Source organism: Vombatus ursinus, unplaced genomic scaffold, assembly GCF_900497805.2.
Source record: "Vombatus ursinus unplaced genomic scaffold, bare-nosed wombat genome assembly UNPS02014959.1, whole genome shotgun sequence".
In the NCBI taxonomy this organism is placed as follows: Eukaryota; Metazoa; Chordata; class Mammalia; order Diprotodontia; family Vombatidae; genus Vombatus; species Vombatus ursinus.
The window spans coordinates 6,465,467-6,491,647 of NW_020954737.1; the positions used below are offsets into that span (position 1 = coordinate 6,465,467).

Consider the following 26,181-nt stretch of genomic DNA (forward strand, 5'->3'; position numbering starts at 1 on the left):
AAATGAATGGGATCAAGGCAAACAGAAATGATGATCCCGGGATTTGTGAACCAAAGCAGAATCTAAGTACAGCTCAATAAACAAATGCTTCCCTTCCAGAGTTTAATAATAATAAGGTTGATTTTTAAATTATGGAATCAAAACAACCAGAGCATAGGAAAGAACCTTGGAAATCATCTAGTCCAAAAGATACTTATTAATAATTTACAAAGACATTCTCCTAAAACAGTTTGGCCCATTGTAAGCACTAAGTATTAAGCACTTATTGGCCAGGTGGCTCTACAGTGCACAGAGTGCCAGACTTAAAGTCAGGAAGACTCATCTTCCTGAGTTCAAATCCAGCCTCAGACACTTAGCTGTGTGACCTTGGGCAAGTCACTTAACCCTATTTGCCTCAGTTTCCTCATCAGTCAAATGAGCTGTAGAAGGAAATGGCAAACCACTCCAGTATGTTTGTCAAGAAAACCCCAAATGGGGTCACAGAGAGTTGGGCACAACTGAAACAATTGAAAAACAAAAAGCACTTAATAAATGCTTGTGGAGTAACTGGAAGGTACTGGAGAATTATCTCTTTAACTGAGGCAGCACAATCTGGGTCCAAGTTATATGTAACAGGAGCTAGCTATTTAAACAAAATCATTATGTCAAGTAACTCAGAGGTTGCTTTTTGATTAGATGACATAAATCCAAGCTACTAGGCTCTATAGTCAGGGCACTAGAGCAAAGCAGGCCTGGATTTGAATCCTGGCTCTTGAACCTGGTCCCAGTGTGATTGTGAGCAAAACACTCCCCCCTCTTTGGGTCTCATGTTAGAACAAGGGAGTGGAATTATAAGGTTAATAAGGCCCCACACAGTTCAAGATGCTCTGACCTTAAGTGTTTCTCAAAACCTAGGCCAGCCCCGGCCACACATCCCAAAAATATTGCATACTACTTCCCCCCTTCCATTCCCAGGGTCACTAGAAAATGCTTATTATGTTAATTTTGTTATGTTTGTTGTTCAGTTGTTTCTATGATCTTATTTGGGACTTCCTTGGCACAGATATTGGAATGGTTTGCCATTTCCTTCTCAAGTCCATTCTGCAGATGTGGAAACTGAGGCAAAAAAGATTAAGTGACTTGTCTAGGGTCGCACAGCTACAAGTGTCTGAGGCTAGATTTGAACTCAGAAAGATAAGTCTCTCTGATTTTAGGCCCAGCACTCTATCCACTGCACCACTTAGCTGCCCCTATAAAGTATTAAAAATATGTATATGAATATAGTATATGTAAAATAAAATATAAAAATAGTATTTTTACTACTACTACTACTACCACCACACCACCACCATTTATATGGTGTTTGCTTTACAAAAACCGTCTCATTTTATCCTCCCAACTGTCCTGGGAGTTAAGTGCTACTATCCCCTTTCTATAGATAAAGAAACTGAGACAGAGCATAGTTAACTGGCATACTAGGGTCACAGGGCTAGTAGGCATCTGAGGTTAAGCTAGATTTGAATTCAGGTCTTCTCTAGGGCCAGCAGTCTAGCTAGTACACCACCTAGCTGCCCAATACATACTTCTAATATAAACACACCACAGCACCCTCCCACTAAGATATCATAAAGAGAAAAAAAAGAGGAGAGAGTGTATAAGATTTCTTTTATGCCCGTTGCCTGAGCTGTCCTAGAACTAAGGACATGTTTATTATTAATAATAATAATAATGACAACAGCTATATTAAGTTGCTGTAACAAACTATTAGTAGCTTATTGATAATTATAATAATAATAACAGCATTTATATAACACTTTAAGGTTTGCAAAGGGCTTTACAAATATCTCATTTAATCCTCAAACTCTGGGAGTTAAATGCTCTTATTATCCCCATTTTGCAGATGAGGAAACTGAGGCACACGGAGGTTAAAATGATTTGCTCAGGATCACATAGCTACTAAGTGTCTGAGGTTGGATTTGAACTCAGATCTTTCTGACTACAGACCTAGCTCACTATCTACTTTGGCATCTAGCAATAACTTGTGCAAAACTTGTGCAAAAACAAAAAGGGGAAGGGGAGAAGGAATGGATTTGGACTCAGGAGCCCTGGGTTCAAGTCTCAGATGCTAACTGTGAGACCTTGGGCAAGTCACTAAATCTCTTCTACAAAACAAGAAACTCATTTATTTAGCAGACACAGAGGAACCAGAGTAATACAACTTCTACACGTTTTATTCTAGACTCTATTCCACCCGTACATGCAAGACTAAAATAACAGCAGGTATAATGGAAAAATTGCAAAATTTGGAACCTCATGGCCTGGGTTCAAACTCCTGATCTTGAACTTGCAACTCTTACGACCTTGGGCAAGTCACTCATTTTTTTGGGTCTAAGTTTCCTCATCTGTATAATGAGGAGGTTGGGTTGTATGAACTCCAAGGCCTCTTCCAACTAAAATCCTCTTTACCTCTAACTATAAGATCCTATGATCTTATTTATAAAACACTGAATGTGTGCAAGGTATTGTGGTAAGTGCAGAGGATATGAACCTAGATCCAATCCAACCCCACCGTCCCTCTTAAAATGACACACACTACTGTTTTGTAGTTAATACTGTTTTTGCAACCAGGAGTAAGCTGAAGCCAACTCAAATTGGCTTACTAGAGACAATTTTAGTGTTAGTATCTACACCTGGGAAATCAACGAATGTTATTAATAGTGGTTAGATTGATTGTTTTGTTGATTGGCTTTAAAAAGTGATGGAGAAAATTGTCAATAATATAAATTAAACTTATTGGGAGTTTGAGTAATCCAAGAAAGCTTCATGGGGTCTTAAATGGAGTCTAGGAATTAAGTTTGGAGAAGTGGTGAGGGTACTCTGGGACTAGAGTAAATACTCACATGGAGACTTGGTTGAGGGAGAGGGGTAAGTTGATGTCTTGGAGAAATGTGGCCATAGCAGCAGTTTTGTGTGATTTCTTCCAGAAGAGAAGATATTTGGTCCTTCAGTCTCCAATACAGAAGTTGAAGTATGCATCAAACTGGAAGGAGTAGATATTTCTGTAGATGGAATAGCTCCTTCTCTGGCTTCCATGGAAGGAGTAATGCTAGTTAGAGACCTGAATGTCCTCTCTTTTCCCCTTGTCAGGAAGTCTGAGATGGTCACAAAGGTGGCAGTCCTTCCTTCTGACTCTGAATGGTTAGACGCCTGATGGAAGCTTTCCAGGGCTGAAATCAGATAAGGAAAAATTAAAATGTCAGCAGCTTACCAGAACTGCATAAATGTCATAATTAGATTTTTTGGAAATTTTTTTATTATAAACTTAATAATCACCAACAAGCACAAATGTATACAAAGCAGAACAAAAAAAAAGGGATTGCATATGAAACAATAAATTTCTGTTACATATTTTTTAAAGTGTGTTTATTAACAAAGTAGTAACAAAATTGTGTTTTTGTATCCCTTCTGAATTTTCTTTTGTTTTCTTCTATGTATTTCAATTTCTTTTCTTTTTTTTCATTAACTGGCTTCCAGTCCTGTATGATTCGAGGCTACAGGGATCAAAATTTGAAATAATAAAGAGCCCCCAAAGTGGCTTCTGATCCAGAAAAGTTGATGACTCGGTAGGTTTTTTTAAAAAGAAGAGAGAGTTGTTGACGACTCAGTGGGTCTTTTAAAAAGAGGAGAGAGTTGTCAATGATTCAGTAGGTCTTATAAAAGAAGGAGAGTTTCTGGCTAGGTTCTCTCAGCTGTAGCTGTTCAGGTGATATCATGTGAGGGGTGGAGGATGGTCCTTTTCTATCCCAGCATCCTGAAGACCCTGCCACAGCTCCCCATACAAAATATGGGGAGCTCACCAGGATCTCAACCCCATCAGGATATAATACTGCCTTATATCCTGGTGAGGTTTAAATATTAGCTTCCCAGATGATTGTAAGCACAGTGAAAAGTTTTTACTGAATTCTGTTCATCTTCTTAAGTCTATTAATGTGGACTCTGACTCTTCCATGGTTAGCATTTCTTTCCGTGCACTACCTGTCTGTGATATTACCTGTTTCATACTCAATTGTATGTTCCAGGATTTTAGTTTCCTAATCCTTGATCCATATCCTGTGTGTCAGGGGTTTGTGAACCATTAATATCTTGATAACTGTATTTCATTATAATTGATTTTCATTTGTAAATCCTATATATTTTACTTTAGATATTTAAAAACACTTCTGGGAAGGGATCTATAGGCTTCACCAGACTAACAAAGGGACTCATGACACAAACACCCTTGTTTTATGACATTGTGAGATAATTGCTCTGTAAACCTTTAGCGTTGTCAGAATGTGCATTAGTAGTGCTGATCACCATCCAGCCAGCTCCTGCCATGCTACAACTACATAAGTGGGCATCTAGGATTCACCTGAAGACCACAAGGGAGGAGGAATGCACTGTATTCCAAAGTAGCTCAATACACTTTGGGAGAACAACCACTGTTTCAAAGAGTTTCCTTACATCAAGTATAAATGTACCTCTTTTTCAATGACTGCCCACTGCTTCTAGTTCTGTTTGGGAACAAGTGAAATTAATTCTCATGCTCATTCTCTCTCTCTCTCTCTCTCTCTCTCTCTGTCTCTCTCTGTCTCTCTCTGTCTCTCTCTGTCTCTGTTTCTCTTTCTGTCTCTGTCTCTTTCTCCCTTTCTGCTTCTCTTTCCATATATATGTATATAACATATGTATGTATATCTATGTGTATATGTGCATATACACAAATGCATATATCTATATGTGTATATATTCATATATGTGGAAAGAGAACAAGAACAAGACAGAAAAAGACGCAGACTAGACTTTCAAATATGGGTATCATGGCTACACCCCTTACCTCTTTCCCCAAATCTTCTTTTCTTTAGGACAAACACTCCCGGTTTCTTCAACTGATCCTCACCGGGCATGAAATCAAAGACCTTCACCATCCTGGTTGCCTACTTCTGGACACTCTTCAGTTTATAAATGTCCTTTCTAAACTGTGTCCTTGTCATCAGGCTACTCTCCTCACTTTCCTACAAACATGTCACATTCCTCACTCATCACTGGTCCTCTTCGAGAACAAAGGACTGACACTGACAACAATTCCTCATTACCACCTCCGTACCTTTATTTATGTGTCCCTTCCTCCCACCTCTACTGCCATTGGATGCCTTCCTCATTCCTCTGCGCCTGTCCAAATCCTACCCATCATTCAATGCTTTCTTGACAAAACTCTTTGTTAAAAAACCACCATCTATCAAGCTGTGTAGATCACAAATCTTTGTGGCAATGTTCCCAGCAGCTAACATTTAAGCTGTCTTTAAGGAGAGGAAAAAAATCACAAAGCACAATCACACAAAAATCAAATGAACATTCTTGGAAGCTTTCCCAGATTGTCCACACTATCCCATCTGGTCCCTCTGAGACCAAAAGAACATGTGGCAAGATGTCTCAATGTGGTGACGGTTATATACTGTCTGTGAACTAGTGATTCCCTAAGACCTATGCCCTCTATATATGAGGACTTCATCAGTTTGGAATACCTGGCTCAATTAAGTAGCACATGGATAAAGGAAAGCCAGAGTCATAAATTTTACCCTATTTGAGCCAATATTCAAAAGAGATCAGTTTAATTATTAATATCTAGTGAAAATGCACATTACTGTAATCGTGACATGAAACTGGACATGTAATGCATTGAGTTCATCTATCCATATATATATCTTAGATGTTTCAGGTAGACAATGAGTTGGATCCAAGGTTGAATAGAAATAGAAATAGAAAAAGAAAATCAGTTGGGATCGCATTTCAGAAATGGTACAGAAATGGTACATCCCAGGCTACTTACTACCACAAAAACCATTCTCTTTAACAAAAGAATCTTGGTTCTGTTACTTAATGGCTATGTGACCCTGTACAAGTCACTTAAATAATAAACTTCAGTTTGTTATCTGTAAAATGGGGATAATAGCAGCACCTACCTCACAAGATCATTTTAAGGATCAAATGAGATAAAGTATATAAAGCACTTTTCAATCCTTACAGAAATATGAGACATTATTATTCTACTATTAATGTTGTTATTGTTGTTGTTATAGGTATGTAGTTGTGAACCATGAGACACCATAACCTCAAAAAAAAACAAAAAACAAAATGGCAAATGACCCAAAGGACAGGGGAAAATGCACAGGGTCTGTAAGCAAGCTACAATGCATCATTTATGACTGTCATATAAGAAGTAGCATGAAGGACATCATTAAGGACAAGTATGACCAAAAAAGTAAGTGTATCAAGAATGATGAATAATGGATTTTTCACATGCAGCAATGGTATACTGAAGTCATTGAAAGAACAAAAGAATGTTTCCTAATACATTAGGTACAAGGAAGGACGAATTCAAATAGCTTGATGTTCCTATGATCACACCGCTGTGGATGTTCCCACCAACAAAGCAGATCACAACCAATCCATGCCTGTCCCTCTTGTTCCATGCTCTTCTCTAAGTACTTCAAAGGGGAGAGGGAGGGGAGGGTTTCCATTCTCTTGACAATTTGAGAATATGAATGAGTATTACACAGGAGAGGAAGGAAGGAAGGGATTACAATCAGCTCTGGTAGAGGGAAAACCAATACAAGATCACAGATCCACCTAAGGTTGGGCCAGTTTACTTCATTGTTTCATGGCCCTAAACCTGGAACATCTTCCCCTGCCCTTCCCCAAACCCTCCCGCTCCAAGTATCATTTTTCACATAACTCAAGCATGAGCACCATGAACATACCTGAGGAGTTTTTCTGAGAGGACGGGACAGAGGGTATCTCTGAGAAGTGTCCAAGCGATGGAGTAGCATTCATCCTAGTGTATGAGGTCGTACTCCCTCTGGATTTTGATGTTTCCAGTGCAAGCATGGTGCTTCCTGAGGCATCCAGTGTGGTCCTGCTGTTGCTGGAATTCTGAAACTTCTGAAGACCTTGGAGAACCACAGTTGAAATGTTTTTGTAATTGAGAGAAGAGGTGGTAAAATTTTCTCTTCGAAGCTCAGAACTTTTATCTGGTTTGTGACTTTTCATGGCAGCTGAAAGAATAAGAAAGTAGTTAAGTGAGTACTTTCTGGTTTCCAGAAGGTCAATAAGGTGAGCCTTCAGAAAAATTACTGAAAGGAAACTCTGCTTATGAGCATTGGCTACATGTGAAAAAATTCCATCTTCCATCCAATACTACAAGTGGCATAGAGGATTAAGAGCTGGCTTCAGAGCTGAGAAGACCTGGGTTCAAATCCTGCCTCTGATACATTCTGGCTATGTGACCTCAGGCAAGTCACCTAACTTATCAATGCTCTAGAGTCTAAGTTGCAGAGGAAAGTACCCATCTGCATTGGTAGAATTTTTTCAGCCAGTCATTGTCTGTAGCAATCAAATTGCTATAGGTCCATTCCCTCTACCTGTCCCTTCACTCATTTAAAAATATTTATTGAGTATTTAGCATTGTGCCATATATGGATCAGAGACAAAAGTATCAGATGGATCATAAGCTCCTGCTTCCCTCACAACACATCTGTGGGTACAGCAATCATTATTTTCTCCATTTTATAGGTGAAGAAACTGAAGAGAGGGACGATTTGAACCCAGGTCTCCTACCACCACATCCAACCTTCTTCCCACTATAAAAATCTTAGGAAGGCAAAAAGTTACATCAGAACAAATACGCATGGCATTGTTTAAGTAACAAAGGGAGGTGGGACATGATTAAATACCAAAATGATTGGTTACATACAGAAGGAGTTCAAAGAAGGGGAAATCAATATGGGATTCATGGAGAAGGTGGGATTTGCAGAATGTTCACAGAGAAAGTGGAAAAAGGGAGCTTCACATCAGGGGAAAAGTAGGATATAATTCTGAACAGCTAGATAATATCCTGATTTTGGGGGTACAGAGTCGGCTTGAAGGTTAGGCTCAACTGTTCTATGGATCAAAGGGTTGTAATCTTTCAAAAATGGTGCACCAGAGTTCCTCCTAGTGTGTGTAATAGGAGGAGGGAGAGGTCATTCACATACTTCTGACCCTTACAGGGAAAATGGAGGTAGAGATGTCCAGCAGCAGAAAGAAGTTCACTGAAGATCAGCTCAGAACTAATTTTCTCAATCTGTCAAATGAAGATGTTGGACAAGATTCTCTTCTCCAACAAATTTGCTTCCAGCTCTAGCGTTCTGTGATTCTACAGTGAAATCAGTGTTGTAGGAAGACTTATTTGGTGGAAGCGCATAGGACTGATAGGGATGGTAGGAAAATAGATGCACGGAGAACAGTTAGGAGGTTGCTGCCATGACATAGGCCTGACACCATGACCACAATGGTGGGAGTGGCTGCGGTTTTGCAATCAGAGGATATGAGTTTAAATCTTGCTATTGTCTCTTACTACTCATGTGACCTTGACCAAGTCACCTACCCTCTCTGGGCCTCAGCATCTTCATCTGTAAAATGAGAGCATTGGACTAGGCCTTTAAGGTCCCTTCCAGCTCTAACTCTAGGATCTTAATATACTGTGATCTAAAGAGGTAATGGAGAAGAGATGTTTTGAAGGGAGAATCAATAGAATTCATTGCCTGATTAGAAATCATGGGTAAAGGAGGGAGGAAAGGTCAAAGATGACTCAGGTTTCATCTTGTTTATTGTACTGCCAAAGGGACACGCTGGCATCATCAATTCGGGTTTAAGAAAACAAAGATGCTGTCTATTTGTGATGGAAAATGGATACTACTTAGCACAACAAACCAGTAAGATATTATGAAGCCCTGAGCCTTACTAGGGACTAAGAAATATCAAAAATCCTCCTCTGCAAAAAGCAGGGACCCTAAGGCACTGTTGGTAAAGCTGAAAGTTTGAAACTATATCCCCAAACTAACTAAACTGTGTATTCCTCTTGACCCAGATGCTTCTATTTGGGGGTGCAGACTTCAAAGAAATCAAAGAGGTTAAGGGGACCATATGTACAAAAATACCAATAGCTGCTCTTTTCTACTAGCAAAAAAACCCTTAGAAAATAAAGTTATGCTCACCTTTTGGGAAGTGGCTAAACAAATTATGGTACAGGAATGCAACAGAATATCATTGTATCAATAAGAAATAATGAGATGGACAGTTTCAGAGGCAACTGAGAATGCTTCTGCGACTTGATGCAGAGCGAAGTGAGCAGAACCAAAAGGATAATTTATGTAACAAGTATAAAATTTCAAAGAAAAACAACTTTGAAAGACTTAGAAGCTTTTATCAATGCAATTACAGTAGCAGGTACCACTTGAGTCCCTGTTCCAATGCCTCTCTCCCCTGTGCTTGACCCTGTTCACACACACACACACACACACACACACACACGCATGCACACACGCACACACTCATATAGTCACTTCAATATCAGAGGCAGCCTACCAGCCATGACCACAATCAACCCTCAGCAACAAAGGGGGCAATGCCATCTTGCCTTAGCCACATATGTTTAAACTGGAACAAGTGGAAGAAAAGGATGGAAAGGTTTGATGCATGTGAAGATGTGAACCTTGAACATATCTAGATCTACAAGGAAAATTTTAGCAAGAATGTGAGCTCCCTCAATGCACATGGCCTTCTCACCCTGGAACATCCCTCTGTCCCTACAGCCCATTCTTTATTGGTGAGTTCCTCTCAGAAACTCCATTTTCGGGAAGGGCCCAGGGCAACCATCCTTAATTCCTCTCTTGGCTCTGCTTCTGACTCTCCAGACCTTAGCACCATTCTTCAGCTGCCTTCTTACATTAGAACATCTCTCTTCCCCTATAGCCTTCTTACCCTAGAACCACCCTCCAAACCTTCTCCTAAGTTCCTCCTAGAATTTCTATTTTGAAGAAAGGCCTCTAGGCATCCTTTATTCCTCTCTCACTTCTCTTTCTGAGCCTCTGGACTTTACCACCATGGCCCCCATAGGTACTTCCCCCACTTTTCAACTCCCACATGGGTGTGTGTGTGTGTGTGTGTGTGTGTGTGTGTGTGAAAGAGAGAGAGAGAGAGAGAGAGAGAGAGAGAGAGAGAGAGAGAGAGAGAGAGAGAGAGAGAGACTTTTCCTGTTAGAATGTAAGCTCCTTAAGGGCAGGAACTGTCTTTCATGTTGCTTGTATTTGTATCCCCATTGCTTAGCATAGTTCCTGGTATACCATAAGCACTTAATAAATGCTTGTTGACTGACAAATTGACCAACAAACCAAAATTCTATAAAGATGAAGCTGATAGCCCCCTCCTGGAGGTGATGAACATGAAATGCATAATAAGATACAGATTTTTGTACATGTCTAATATAGGAATTTGTTCTGCTTGACTATGTACATTTCTTATGAGTGCTTCATTTTTCTCTTTTTGTAATTGTACATTTGAGAGGTAAAGAAAAATAAATGTTTATTAAAAATAAGTAAAAGAACAAAATAAGAGCACTCCCTAGGGGAAAAAAATGTGAGTTTACAAAGATTTTAAGGAAATGGAGGGGAAGGAGGGAGCCAGGAGCTCAGGCCTCATGACCAAAAGGACCCATTGTCTATTCAGAACAACAGTGAAGAATGCCATTGATACAGGCCAAGGACCATCACTGGATTTCCTCTGCACAGGGCCCGATAATCAACGTTTCTAGCAGTCTCCGACCATAAGATTGTGTCTAAGCAGCAGGAAGTAAAACATAGATCTGGCAACTATACAGATAACCTAGTCAATGTAGAGAGTCATACCACCATACTATTTACTATCTAATACCTGTGTCTAGTTGGCTGGTATAATTCTAACATGGTTCAATCCCTGGATCAATCCCCTATCAACTCCAAAATGGAAAACTCAGTTCTACGGCAACAGACTTTACTTCCCCTTGCATCCAGTGAACTTGCACATTTGCCCTATTTGTCACAAGGAAAACTGGGTGAGCTAGTTAGAGATGGTACAATGAGACTCACCCACATTATTAGAAAAGCAAGCCAAAGTCTTTTTTGATGGATATCTAGCTGATTCTACACATTTAGTTGATCAATCAAAGAACTACCAAATCTCTGCTTTCCTGAATATTATGCAGATACAGGATGAAGGAATAGCTTAGACTGGGCAATTGAGCCAATCTATAACGCAGGCCTTGCCTCACAGAGTGACTTAGCTAAATATCATATTTCTTACGGATGAGCCCAATATGATCTCATTACTATCTTCAGCTCCATCATACTCAAAGAAATTAATCAAATTTTAAAATAATGTAAACACCCAAGAGCAAAACAGGGAGATAGATTTTAGCTTAACCTACAGGAATATTTCCTGATAGTTAGAGCTTATCTAAAAATGAAATGATGCCTACCTTGTAAGGTGCTTATAAGGTGATGGAGGTCTTCCAGTACAGACTGGATGCTCATTTGATGGGGCCATTACAAGGGAGTAAGGAGATGCAGTGAAGTGGGGGGGCATGGTACACTACTTTAAGTCAGCTTGTAAACGTGGTGAGCTCCAGTGTTTTTGTAGCCCAGAAGTCCTGCCATTTACAATGGTATACCCATTGTGGGTTGCATCTGAAGTAAAACCACTTTGGCCAGGAAAGGAAGGCCTGTGGAATTAGTATGGACATCACAGAACCTCAGAATCTGGAGAAAACTCAGAGGACATCTGTCAGTCAATTAATATTTACTAAGAGCCTATTACGTGCTAGGCATTGAGCTAAGCACTGGGAGATACAAAGAAAAGCCAAATTCACAAACAAAACAATCCCTGCTCTTAAGGAGCTCCCAATCTAATGGACAAGTTCTCAGAATCCTAAGTCCAGTTAACAGAAGAGGTTCACTTAGCTATAGCACAAGCAAGATACAGCAAAGACACAGTAGCTTAGCTTCAGCCTGGGGAGATTCAGCCTCCTTCCCCTCCTTATGAAACACATCTGGTCAGCAGGTACCATCAAAGTAACTTCTCCAATCCTTCTTAATTCCTATGTCTTCTTCTGTTAATTATTTCCTATTTATCCTGTACAGCATATAGTTTGCTTTGTATATATTTGTTTGCATGCTGTTCCTCACTCCCATCTCCATTAGATTGTAAGTTCCTTGACAGCAGGGACTGTCTTTTGCCCCTTTTTGTATCCCCAGTGCTCAGCATAGTGCCTGGCACATAGTAGGTGATTAATAAATGTTTGTTGAGTTGAATTGTGTGTCCTCCAGCATCCACAAAATGTCTGACCAGGTCAGAGTATTCAAAGAACTCTTACCTTCTTTACTCCTTTATTCTTGACATTATGCCGTTCAATTCAATAATTCAAATCAGTAAACATTTATTGAAATACCTACTATGTTCCAGGAACTGTGCTAAGCCCTGGGGATACCAAAAAAAAGGCTTCTTTTGTTTTTAATTAGTTTATTTTGATTTATCAACAATCACTTCCATAAGCTTTTGAGTTTTAAATTTTCTCCCCCTCCTTCCCCAAGACAGCATGCAATCTGATATAGGCTCTACATATACATTCCTATTAAACATATTTTCACATTAGTCGTGTTGTAAAGAAGAATTAGAATCAATAGGAGGAACCATAAGAAAGAGGAAACAAAACAAAATAGAAGAAAAAAATAGTAAATACTGTGCTTTGGTATGCATTCAAACTCCATAGTTTTTTCTCTGGGTGTGGAGAGCATCTTCCATCATGAGACTTTTGGACATGTCTTAGGTCCTTGCATTGCTGAGAAGGGCTAAGTCTATCAATGTTAGTCATCACACAACATTCTCCTGGTTCTACTCACTTCACTCAGCATCAGTCCATACAAGTCTTTCCAGGTTCAAAAGAAGGCTTCTTAATGTCACCTAAAATTGCATTAGTTTTGTTTGTTTGTTTGTTTGTTTTGACAATGTGGCATACCAGATAGGTCGAGCAGCAGAGCACCGGGACTGGAATCAGGAAGACCTGAGATCAAAGATGGCCTCAGACACTTACTAGCTGTGTGACCTTGGGCCAGTCACTTAATCCTGTTTGCCTCAGTTCCTCATCTATAAGATGAACCGGAGAAGGAAATATCAAACCATTCCAGTATCTCTGCCAACAAAACCCCAAACGGGGTCACGAAGAGGCAGATACAACTTAAACTACTTAACAACAACAAATGTATCCCACGGCTTAGCGCAGGGTCTGAGATACGGAGTAAGCACTTAATAACTGCTTGCTAATTGACTGAATGAAAATAAAGCTAACTCCAAGAGTCTGAACAAAACTTGTATCAAACACAGTCATCAGAACAGGGACCATAAGATCCAATTCAAGCACATGGCATTCAGTAAATTCCAAGAGTAAACACTAGCAATCACACTCTTACATGGTTATCTTATGAATGGGTAAGAATTCAATAGGCAATAATAGTGAAGACATTCTGAGCGTAGGAAATAAAAAAAAAGGCAAGGAGGTAGAAACTGCAAGGTCTACATGGATAAAGATGCCCAGTACAGTTTATGGTATTGGATAGGAGAGTTCATGAGTAAAGCCCGGGAAGAGGCAGTGCCACCTGATGACAGAGGGAAAGGATTTTATTTGGTGGACAGAACATAGCCATCTGCTCAAAATGCACAAACCAAAAAGAGACAGGTGGGCAAAGTCAAGGGCTGTGTCTAGAAATCTAGCTCTAAGCCAACCAAGTCATTGTAGTGAGGCAGACTGGACTCTAGGATCAGGGAGGCCCCTTGGGGAGGGACAGTCCTTCTCAGCACACTAAGACACTGTTCGTGATCCACAACTTCGAGGGGCACCAGGCTGTGCTCTAGTGGTTCGCAAGTTGGACCATCCATCCAACCTTGGCCAAAATGATTAAGTAAGTAAAAGCTGCCCCAACTATTTTCCTTTCAGGGGCTCTTCTTCTCAAGGCACCCAGCACCTCCATAAAGCCCTGGGTCCTTCCATAATGTCTTTTTTTTGGTGAGGCAATTGGGATTAAGTGACTTGCCCAGGGTCACACAGCTAGTAAGTGTCAAGTATCTGAGGCCAGATTTGAACTCAGGTCTTCCTGACTCCAAGGCTGGAGCTCTATACACTGCGCTACCTAGCTGCCCCCCGGGTCCTTCCATAATGACACAGAGAGTGTGCAGTAGGGAAAGTGGCACAGGATGTAGGTTCAAATCTATCTGTATCATATATTAGCTGTGTGACCTTGGGCTGGTGGCATCATATCTCTGGACCTAAGTTCACTCAATTTTAAGTGGGGAGGGAGGGTGTTAGTCTAATCTATATGGATTCTGAGGTCCTTTCCAGCTCTAACTCTATGCTTCTTAGTCTAGAATTTAACAAACATTTATTAAGTGCCTACTATGCGCCAACCACTGTGCTAAGTGCTGGGGATACAAAATGAGGTAAAAGAAAGTCCCTGCCCTCAGGGTGCTTACAATCTAATGGGGGAAACACCATGCAAACAAGTATATAGCAAGCAAGCTATGTACAGGATAAATAGGAATGATTCTGTCTTATGTTCCACTCTGTTAATAATGAAGACCTTGGTATTACTGTTATTTTTTTCTGAGAAAGAAAAATCTTCTACTTATCTGTAGCACAGTTACAGGATCTGGATCCACAATAAACATAAAATTCCAGGGGATTTTTGCATTTGCTTGATCTGCTACTTCCAGGCAACCCTGGGATCAGAGTGAAGTTTTTTGTATACAAGCACATAATAAGAGCCAATTGTAAATGTATACATGAGCTGTTCTCCTGCTATAGGAAAGTAACCTTGCTGACCCTAGCAAAGTAGGGCAAGTGCTTTGGTGTTCAGCCAGGGTTCTGTGACCCCCATGGTCTCCATTGTTGGGGGGGGGAAAGAAAAGAAGGGAGCTGACAACAAAGTCACTGGTCAGCATCAGAGAAGAGATATAGTTGTCTGTACCTTCCCTCCCTACTGGGAATTCTGAAAAGAAATTCTGAGATTCTACCTCATGCCCTTCATATTGGCAAAGATGACAAAAAAAAAAAGGAAATGATAAATACTGGAGGGGCTCTGGGGAAACAGGTACATTGATGCATTATGGGTGGACATGTGAATAGATACAAACAGTTCTGGAAAGGAATTTGGAATTACACACAAAAAAAGTTACTAAATAGTAACTTACCTTTGACCCTGCTATACCACTGCTAGGCCTATACCCAAAAGATCAAAGAAAGAAGAAAAGGTTTTATATGTACAAAAATATTTATAGCAGCTCTTTTCATGGCCACAAAAACCTGAAAATTAAAAGCATGTTCATCATTTGATGAATAGTTAAATAAGTTGTAGCATATGAGTATGACAGAATACTATTGTACTGTAAGAAATGAGGAAATAGATGATTTCAAAGAACCATGGAAAGACTTATACGAACTGATGTAGAATGAAATGAGCAGAACCAGGACAACCATTTGTACTATATCATCAATGTTATGAAAGGGAACAATTCTAGAAACTTTTATAAATTGATGAAGAATGAACCAAGCGGAACTAGGAGAATAATTTTTACAGGAACAGCAATATGGTAAAGACAACCAACTTCGAAAGACTCAGGAGCTCTGATCAATAGAATGACTAACCACAAATCCAGAGGATTCACCCTACACACTTCTCTATAGTCAACTGATGGACTCAGTGCAGACTGAAAAATATTTTCTTTCTCTTTCTTTCTATTTTTGGATATGGCTGATGTAGAAATTTGTTTTGCATGACTATACATATTTGTAAGGTGTTTCGTTTTGTTTTTGTTTTTTGTTTTTGGCCTTAATGATGAGGGAAGAGTAGAGGGGAGGGATGGAATTCAGAACTGAAAATGAATTAAAATTGAGTTATTGGAAAAAATGAAAATAACGAAAAAAGAGGAAAAAGAAAGAAACAAAGCCTTCTAGGGAAGAAAAGGATTGCCAGAGACTAGCGTTCTTAGGAGGCCGGCAACAAATAAGCACTTCTACTAAGCGAGACGTGAGAGGCAGTCACAAAGTATTGAGAAAAGGAAGGCACCAAGGGAATTGTGCCAGGAGAGCTTATAGGGCATGAGAAATATTTGTACTACTGCCCAGGGCAATCCTTAAATGTAAGTGATATAAATTTAAGTTGATCTTTCTGCTTAAGGAATGCTCCTTTTCACTCCAGCTTCTTAGAGAGGATAAATGGTTCCTAGAGAGACCTGTAATATGTTTCAAATCTCAAGGACCAGGATACTGAAAGAACTTTCAGATTAACCATGAAACTACTGTTAATAATAATTAAGAATAGTGAAATTATGAAGAATAGGAAAGTTGTCAGAGACCAGAGTTGGGCAAATATTGTCCCGATTTTCAAAAAGAGGAAAAAAGCAGATTCCAGAAATTATGAACTTCAGGAAATTCCCAGAAATATTTCAGAATGTGTTACTACTCATTTTTTTGAGGATCTAAGCTTTTATTCTGTAAGAAAGGCTTGATCTGAACCTGGGGAGGGACATTGAAAAAGGAAAAAAAAGGCAACATCCCCACTACCAATGGCTCCTTGGTGCAGTGGACAGGAGGATACTGGTGTGGAGTCCCAAAGACCTGAACTCTATCCTTTGCCACCTGTGTGACTCTAGGTTGCTCATTACTCAATGAAGTGGCTGAATTTGAGGGTTCTTGACTCCAAGGTAGATTCTAAATCCAAATCAATGATCCCATGTTTTTCTTAAGAACAATCACCCCAAAAAAACAACCATCAACCTCCCCTCCAAAAAAACCCCCAAAACCTGTCTTATTAGTGCTTTTCCCCATTGCTGTCATTTCCCAATGCCAGCTACCATAACAGAATCCTCCCATGTAATACAGAAGTTAAGCAAAACAAACCAACCTCTTGACCTTGTCTGACAGCACATGCCCTATTCTGCTCCTGTAATCCACCACCTCTCTCCTGCGAGCAGTTCTCAGGGTCAAGATTGGTCATTATATAAGCCTGAATTCTGATGCCAAGAATGGAGCTTAAAACGAAGTTTGTAAAGCCTTTGGGGAAAAAGGAGACTAGGAGATCATTCCTCTGTGAGTTTAATGAAAAACCTAAAGAAACCTCAACCATCTGATACTAATTCCCCTGATAGCAAAGATGTAAGAATGTATTTTGGATGACAGTATAACTCAGTGAATTCAGCACTGATTGAGCAGCTGTACCCAAAACTGTCTTGATTTTTAAAAATCAAGGGAAAAAGCCCAGGGAGGGGAAGGGGAGGAGGGAGGGGAGCAGAAATTGACTGCCAAGTCCACAAGTTGAACTGGCAGCCAAAATTTCCACTGTAATCTCAGGCTCCTTTAATGTTCTTAGAGTCCCAATGTACACTGACCTGGTCAGACCCCATCTCAGGCATTGTGTTTAGTTCTGGACATCATATTATAAAAGGGTTCCTAACATGCTGGGGCATACCTCAAGAAAGGCAACCAGGACTGTAAGAGAACTCTCTAAACCAGGAGTTCTTGAAACTTGAGGTTTGTAAACATATTTATTTAATATTTTTATATCCCTATTTCAATAGAATGGTTTCCATTGTAATCCTGTGTTATCTTAGATTATGCATTAAACAACGAGATTCCCAGAAGAGGTCCACAGGCTAATTTACCAGACTGCCAAAGGGGGTCTGGGACACAAAAAAAGGTAAAGAAGCCCTCTCTGCCTCAAAATGTTATACCACAAAGAATTCTTTAGCCTGTAAAGGAGATGATGTAGGGGAAACAGAATGCATGTTTTCAAATATTTGAAGGACTATCAAGTAGAAGAGGGATTACAGAACCATAGGGTCATAGAGCTGGGCCAGAAGACACCACCATCTAGTCTGACCCCTTCGTTTTAGTCTGACCCCTACAGATGAGGAAACAGAGGCGCCTATAGAGAGGAAGTTGACTTGAGTTATTCTGTGGTGCTCCAAGGAGGAAGCTGAGGATCAATGGTTGTAAATTATAAAGGTGAGGTTTTAGCTCAATATCATTAGGAGCTAACAACTAGTGCTTTCTCAAAATGGAATGGACCGTTTTTGGGGGGTGGGGAGCACCCCAATCAAAGGAAGTATTTAAGCAAAGTTTGGATGACCGTATGTCAGGGATCATAGATCACAGATTTAGAGCTGTAAGGGCCATTAGAGGTCACTGAGCCCAGTGCCTACATTTCACAGATGAGGGCACTTTGGCCCTGAAAGGTTAAGTGACTTCATTGAGGCTACACAGTGGCAAATCTAACCAATAGTAAGTCCCTCTAGACTATGCCTTCCCACAACATCAATGTTACAGAAGGGATTTCTATTTTCATAACCTCTCTTTGACACCACCTGTGTGACCTTGGACAAATCACTTTAATTTTCTGGATCTCAGTTTCCTCGTCTGTAAAATAAAGGATTTAGACTAGATGGCCGTTGAGGTCGCTCCCAGGTCTAGATCCACAATGCCATGATTAAATACCTACTGCATACAGAGCATTGGGCTAGGAGCTGAGGATTGTACAAAGTTTAGAGGCACCATATTCCTATTCTTCCAATGTTTTCAGTCTAGAAGGAGGGGACACAAACAAGAACAGGTGTGCCCTCTTCTAAGAGGAAAGATAGAAATGAAAAAGAATATTCTTAGTCATGGGGAGAAGAGGAAAAAGAAATAGAGAAAAGAAACACCCGGACAGAGGATCCCCATTAGTGAATTTGAAATAGGGCCCCCCAAACTGACTCTTTCCTGTCCCTCAGACTGCAGGTGCTCCCCACTGCAGAAAATACTCTTTCTGTTCATACAGGCCCCATTCCCCAAAGGGAACCAACCACTATGATTTAAAACTGGCATCAATTCCAATCCAAGGCTCCAAACTGACTGGCTAGTTGCTTCTTTGAAAGGTCCCAATTTCGCAGGTATCTTTGGAGCTGGAAAATATCATCCCTCCCTAGGAGCTCTCAGCCTTTTGTGTCAGCCCCTCACTTCCCCTCACATCATGAATGCAGATTAAATTAACAGGACAGTTTGAGGACGGATTCTTTTTTTCAAGTTAACAACTTCCACGTCTGCAGCACTTAATGTGCCAAGACATCTGTTTGTACACCAGCATTATCAGGGATGTTAGTGCAGACTGGGAATAGGATGTCCTAATTAGCAGCTGCTCAGAGACAACCTCCTTGCCACCTCTCAATGATTTGGGGGGTTTTTAACTTGCATTGTTTTTGAGCTGTGCAGTGGGTGTGTACGGGGAGTGCATGGTATCATCCAAAGAGACAATTTCCTCCCAGAGGGCCCGCCCCCACCCCTACAGTGTAACAAGGAGTCAATCAAATTTTGTGGCTGAAAAACACACCAAGTGCTGCCAATTAATGAGCTAATGTTTGGTGTGGGGAGAGGGGGAAAGTTGAGAAAAGAACCTTCTTTCATCCCCTCTCAGCATAATAGCTAGCATTTTTAAGAATAGCAAGCATTGACAGCACTTTAAGGTTTTCAAAGCCCTTTGCCTATGTTATCTCATTGGATCCTCAGAACAATCCTGTAAGGCAGATAACATTTTTATTCCTATTTTACAGATGAGAAAACTCTGGCTAGGTGGAGTTAAGTGACTTGCAGAGCTACTAAGTATCTGAGGAAGGATTTGAACCCAGGTCTTCCTGATAAGATTATATCTCTATCATAACTGCCATAGCAGTAGTGGTGGTGGTGGTGGTGGTAATAGAAAATGTGGTAGTAGTTGTAGTGGTTAAGATTAGAGTTGTAGTAGTGGTAGTAGTAGTAATAGAAGGAGAAGTAGTAATAATAAAATCTTAGTGGTGGTGGTGGTGGTGGTGGTAGTAAAGGTAGTGGTAATGGTAGTAGTGGTAGTAGTGGTAGCAGTGGTGGTGGTGGTGATGGTGATAGTGATTTAATTATTGTTCTCAGAGCAAGAACAAGAAAAGGCCTGGGGAAGTTATGTGCCTTACTCCAGCCAGGTGCCAAGTCTTACTCACATTTCACATTCCCTATAGCTTCCCATCAAATCCAATCAAAGCTAGAATCATAAATCTGGAAAGAGCTTTAGGGATCATATAGCCCCGGGTTTATTAACCTTTTTGTGTGTGTCATAGATCCTTTTGGCAGTCTGAGAAAGCCTTTGGATGCCTACTCAGAGTCCTATTTTTAAAGTCATAAATACATAAGAGTACAAAGAAAACTAATCATATTGAAATACAATTGTCAAAATAATTTTTAAAATTTCATATAGTAATATATCTAGTGGTGGGACTAATGCCTATAGTAATTTTGAGGTAGTGATGAACCTAAATGATATTTCAAAGTAGCTACAAAAATTATTATGTAAAATAAAAATATCTGTGATTTCTATTGGTGACCAAATCACAGATAATACTTACTAATTCCATGGTAGTTGGCTAAATTTCAGTTAATGAAATTTAATCAAAAGAAATGCTAAATTTCAGCTAGAGGTCAATGAAAATAAAGATGTAATTTTTCCCCCAACCAAGTTCGCAGATCCCCATATAGCATGGATGCCCCATACAAGGGCCCCAGGTTAAGAATCCCTCTCTAATCCAGTTTCTTCATTTTCCAGATGAAGACAGTGAGGTGCAAATGGGAGAGGTAACTTCCTGAGGGCCACACAGCCAGTTAGTGAGAGAGCTTCTCCACCCTGTATCTCATATTCCATTCCCATAGGGTCCTATTTTCTGCTTTCCAGAGGAACAGCTGTTAGATCTGATAAACAAATCCCTTTTAATGTGTTAAGGGTGCTACTATCTCCTTTCTTTCCCTCCCCGGTGATATAAGCATGCTATACTAGGAGTCTTCTGGTTTGGCCACGGCTAAATTAGCATCTCCCTAAATGTTGGGAATTTTAGGCACGGTGGGGAACCAGTAGAATATTTCTGGTCAGCCAGGGCCTTGCGGGGGCCCCTCAAATCACACTGTGCAAGCAGCCGCCTACTCAGCTCTGCTGCTCTGGTGTGTTTTGAAACTCTGCTGCGGATGTAATGATTCTGGGTGGAGAACGTTTGGGAGCCAAGTGAGTTTGTGTGAACAAAAGCCTCAGTCCTCAATGTGGACTGTCCAGGGCTCTCTGGGATTCTAGTTTCCTTCCTTGTTCTTACCCCCACAAAGAAGCAATGCTGTGAAAAGTCAAGAATGTGAAAAGATTTGAGACTTGGGGCTTTATTCTATGATTGGAAAAAAATACATATGCCCCTGGAGCAGTTTCTGAAAATGTGGAGTATAAACTTTACTAGGAGGCTTTATTAATCAAGCAACAAGCATTTATTAAATACCTACTGTGTGCCTACTTTGCTCTCATCCTATGTCCTCTCCCCACCTTGGAGTGCCTGCTTCTGTATTGTTCCTGGGGAGGAGTGAACATCTGGCCAAAAATTAGGGGCTGTTCTCCAGCTTTGTAAAACTGACCTAGAGTAGGGAAAAAGGGCTACATTAAGACAACATTCTATCTGGAGGGTCAAATGGAAAGAGTCCTTGGTTTGAAGTCTGAGGACCTGGTTTAGAATTATGCTCTAATTACTGCCTTACTTACTGTCACTTATTATGTGTGACCATGGGCACATTATTTCATCTCTTTGGCCCTCCTCTGTAAAGGAAAGCAGTTGGAGTAGGTGAGTTCTAAGGTCCCTTCCAGCTCTGAGTCTGTGATCCCATGATCATTTGACCTGGGTTAGAATCCAAACTTTGCCAACTGTTAGCTGTGGGACCTTGAATGACTCATTTTACCTCTGGGCTTCAAATGCCTCATCTCTAAAATACGGAGGTTAAACTAGGTGACCTCTATATGTCCCTTCTAGTGCTAAGAACTCCTTTGATCCCAAGTGTCTGTCAAGAGTAATCAGAAACACTTAGCTCTTCTCTTCCAAGGCTGCTTGACTGATAAGGAAGGAATGACTATATAAATGTCAGCTACTGAAAGGAGAGCTCAAGTATTCCTGCTTAGTGTGAAGTCAGTGTCTTGGAACTTATAGACATATATATGTATATATATAGAGGGAGTTTGAGACAGTAAAAGAGAGAGTTTCTTAGAACTTATATATGTATAGATAGAGATATAGGTATGTATAGAGTTTTATACACACATTATACACAGACACACAAGGACGAGGGGGGGGAGACACAGAGACAGAGAGAGGGAGGGAGAGAGAGAGAGAGAATTATTTTTCAAGAAACATAAGATTACTGGATGTGGTACCACATGCCTGTAATCCTTGTTATTGGGGTTGGTTGAAGTTAATGGATCACTTGGGTTTGGAAATTTTAAGCTGCAATAGGGATAAAGCTGATCAAGTCTTTATGTGAAGTGGAGCCCTTATATGATAAGTCCCCTGGAGAAAATGGTCACCAGGCTGCCTATGGAGAAGTGAACTAGTCCAGGTTGGAAAAACCAAACAGGTTAAAGCTTCCATGGTGATCAGCATTGGGATCAGGCCATGAGTGGTTGTTGAACTTCCAGCCTGTGTGAGATCGGAAGGAAGGAAGGAAGGAAAGAAGACAGAAGGAAAGAAAGGAGTCAGAGAACATGGATTTCATTTTACAGTTAAGGAAACTGAGGCTCACAGAAGTTAAATAACTTGCCTAAGTTCATAAAGCTATTAAGTATGTGAGGAAAGATTCAAACTCAGGTCTTTATAATTCCAGATCCTATCTGCATCCAGAGAAAGAACTGATAAATAGAAGTATATATAGAATAATTTGTATGTATAGAATAATATATATGTGTGCATACATATATATGCACGTGTGTATATATGTATATATACATATATATACATATATTTGTGCCCAATGGTAGCCATGGGTAAGGGGGAGGGAAGAAAAAATGGGAAAAAAAGAAATGTTCATGATAATTTTGTCATATAGATTTGCAATTTCATGTGCAATCATCTTTTTTATTGTAATATAGAAATGCTTATTTTATTCCATAAATTAAACTTTTTTAAAAAATAAAGTTTACTGGGTCCTTATCTTTGCTGGCTTAGTCTTGTCCTGGCCCACTGGCCCCCAAGTTAACACCTGCTGAGGTCCCTGGAGCAGGGAGTAACACATGCAAATACCCTGGAGGGCTGCCAGAGAAAAAGATAAAATTCACTAGCAAGAGGCCAGGCGTTCTCTCCTGCCGCTTTGTAAAAGAGGCGAAAATGCTAGCAGTTCCTTCTTTAACCTGGAAGAAAGAACTCACTGGACCCTTCAACCCCAAGAGCTGTCAGGGGATGGGAGGCGGGGAGCGGTCCTCCCACTATCGCCTATGTTGTCATTTCAACTTGAGCTCACATCCCAAAGAGAGGAAGTTGGCTGGCAGCAATCCACCAGAGGAGACCTACTAGGTTAGTGAAACAATAAAAAGGCAAGAAAAAACATCCTGGCTCTGAGAAGGAAGAGGAGGAGAGAGGGGAATGAAGGGATGGGGAGGGGGGGCCGGAGCGGGAGAGGGAGACAGAAAGAAAGATCCGGCAGCTGCAAGTTGAACTGAATGAAATGTGGTCCTGGGCTTTAAACATTTGAACAGCTCTGGCAGCAGACTTTTTATAAGCTCTGAAGCTAATTTATTCCACAGACTTCTTCATAGTGGTCCAATAACTGTAAGGAAATAATAGAAACACAATTTGTCTAGAAAGTTTATGGTTGTCAAAAATGTATATAATGGAATGGAGGTGCAGCTTAAAGGCTTCAGGGCCTATTGGTTGAAAAAAACAATGGGAGCAAAGATTCCTGGGTCTGCCACTAATTCTCTACTAGGAAAAGACTAGCAACAGTGTCTGATCCACAGAGAAAATGGATGTAAGACAGAGGGCTTTTTTATTTTTTTCTGTGTGTCACAGACCCCCCTTTGGCTATCTACTAGATTATGGACCCCTTTTCAGAATAATGATTTTAATGCATAAAATAAAATACAAAGCATAACAAAGGAAACCCATTATATCATCTCCTCAAACTAGCTAGAAATTCTATGATAGTAAGGGCTTTGTTTGATACAGGAAAATCCCAGTTTCTGGTTCTGAATTTTCTCCAAGTGTTCTGCCAAGCCTTAGCCTATGGTCATCCATCATTCCAGCCATCCATCCATCCAAATATTGACTGAACACCTACTATGTGTAAGCCACGTTCTAAGATACTCTTATACTCCATGGCTTCTTTCAAGACTCAGCTCTAGCACCACCTTCTGCAGGAGACCTTTCTTCCCCAAGCAGCTAGTTCCTTGCCCTCTAAGGTTACTTTGTATCCTATGTATATATATATGCACATACACATGCACACACGTATGTACATGTTATGTCCTTCATTAGAATGTAAGCTCCCTCTGAGGGCATGGACTATTGTCATTTTTTTCCCTTTGTTTCCTGAGCACTTAGCACAGTGCCTGGTACCTAACAAGTACCTAATAAATGCTTGTTGATTGACCTCACAAGATTATTGTGAAGATCAGATTAGATACACTGTGTAAAGTACCTTAAAATAAGACCTTAAAGCCCTATTTAATGCAGCAACTATTGTAACAATGGATTTTTCTGTGGAGATTTCTGGGACGAATGTTCAGTAGGGCTAGAAAGTATTTCTTTTGTATTACTCATAGTATTGAGCATACAACAGGTAATCATTAAGTATTGTTTATTGCTATGGAGGGTTCCTAACATATTATTTTACTTTTTAAAATTATTTTTTTCAATTAATCATTTTTAAATTAATAAGTATTAAATGTCAGATTCAGAGAATCCTAGGAAGACTTGTATGAACTGATTGAATGAAGTGCACAAAATTATATATAGAAAAAGCGTTGTGGCATTTGACCAATAAAGATCTTTGAAAAAGAAACAGAACAAAGGATGCCATTAGGGAAATATACTGGAGAGGGACAGAAATAGACAAAAAGAGAGAGACAGAGAGAGAAGTGTGAGAGGAAAGAGAGAAGGAGAAAGACAGAGAAAACAGAGAAGATGGAGAGAAAAAGAGAGAGAAAGGGAAAGAAAGCAAGAGTGGGGGGACACAGACATAGAGAAAGATGGGAATAAGGGTAGGGGGTAGGGGAGCCTAGTGCTCCCCTGACAGCCTTGTGTTGTTGAATCAATGGGAGCACATGGATAAGAGCATAAAGAATGAACAGAAATGAATGGGCTGTGATCTGTGTCACTGGAAGGAATATCCAAATCCATGAGGTCACAGAACCATTTGTGCATTTAGAATGAATCCAGCACTATCTATTGATAGTCCCACCATCTCCATGGAGCCTTCTCCAACAATCCTGGCCCATGTTCTATCTCCACCTCTTGGCCACTCAAAGGCATTTAGTCTCTGCTACAGAGTTGCTTATAAGCCTTAAATATTGTATAAAAGTGAGCTGCTTAGTGATTATTCCTATTAATATTGTATTACTAGAGGGCAGAAGTAAGATGGCAAATTAGTAGAAATGACACTGCTACTTAGCAGTCTCCCCCACCCCCCCAAAAAAAACCTTCTACAAAAATTAAATCATGATCAGGAAATCCAAAACAAAATATCACAGTGAATAAATTTTTTCCAGCCCAGGTGACAGACAGTGAGGTCTTCCAATAACAGGATGAAGTCTGGTGGGGAGCACACTGTGCAGAGCACTCTAGCACCCAGGGACTAAAAGAAGACCAAGTTTGTACAACAGGGCAAAACAAGGTCCTATACCACACTGGGACACTAAGACCTCATGTAAGATGTCAAGAAAGGTGCTAACTGGCAACTTTGTCACTACTCAGTTCTTGGTCACAGTTCCAGGACAGACTGAGGGAGGTACCTATCCCCAGGAATAGAGCATGGTCTCAGTTCAATTTGAAGGCTGCAATGGAATAATCAGGGCAGGAATATCAGAACAAAGGTTGTATTACTCTGAACCTGCAGAGCTTCCTAGCTAGCTGATAATATCTGAATCCAGAAACAGTCTACTGGAACGTCCTCCATTCAGAGACAAGCCCATAGGAGTCTTAATCAGAAGCAAACCCAGGTCACGGGCTTGCTGAGCTCAGCCCAAGTAAGCAGTGATTAGACTTTGCCTTGGATCACACTATTTTGGGAGCACTGAAAGCTTGTATATCCCCAGACTAAGCTGTCCCTAAAATCCTGGCAATACCCTGCAAGAAAGCAGACAAAAACTCAGTTCAGAAAAATCCCCCAAACTCTAACATAAAGTTCAAAGTCCAGAATTAGGTTGGAGGATTGAGCAAACAAAAAAAGAATAATGAAGAGCTATTATGGTGATAGAGATA

The 26,181-nt window shown here is 40.3% G+C and overlaps 1 protein-coding gene across 1 annotated transcript in view; it reads right to left on the reverse strand.

Annotated features, from left to right (window-relative positions):
• HEG1 (heart development protein with EGF like domains 1) overlaps positions 1–26,181 on the reverse strand; it is a 113,917-nt gene that overhangs the window by 64,929 nt on the left and 22,807 nt on the right. Inside the window, exons 2-3 of the mRNA XM_027845186.1 lie at positions 6,777–7,070; positions 2,880–3,206 (exon numbers count right to left, since the gene is read on the reverse strand). Of these exons, the coding sequence (XP_027700987.1) occupies positions 2,880–3,206; positions 6,777–7,070 (621 nt within the window). The remainder of the gene's footprint in view (positions 1–2,879; positions 3,207–6,776; positions 7,071–26,181) is intronic.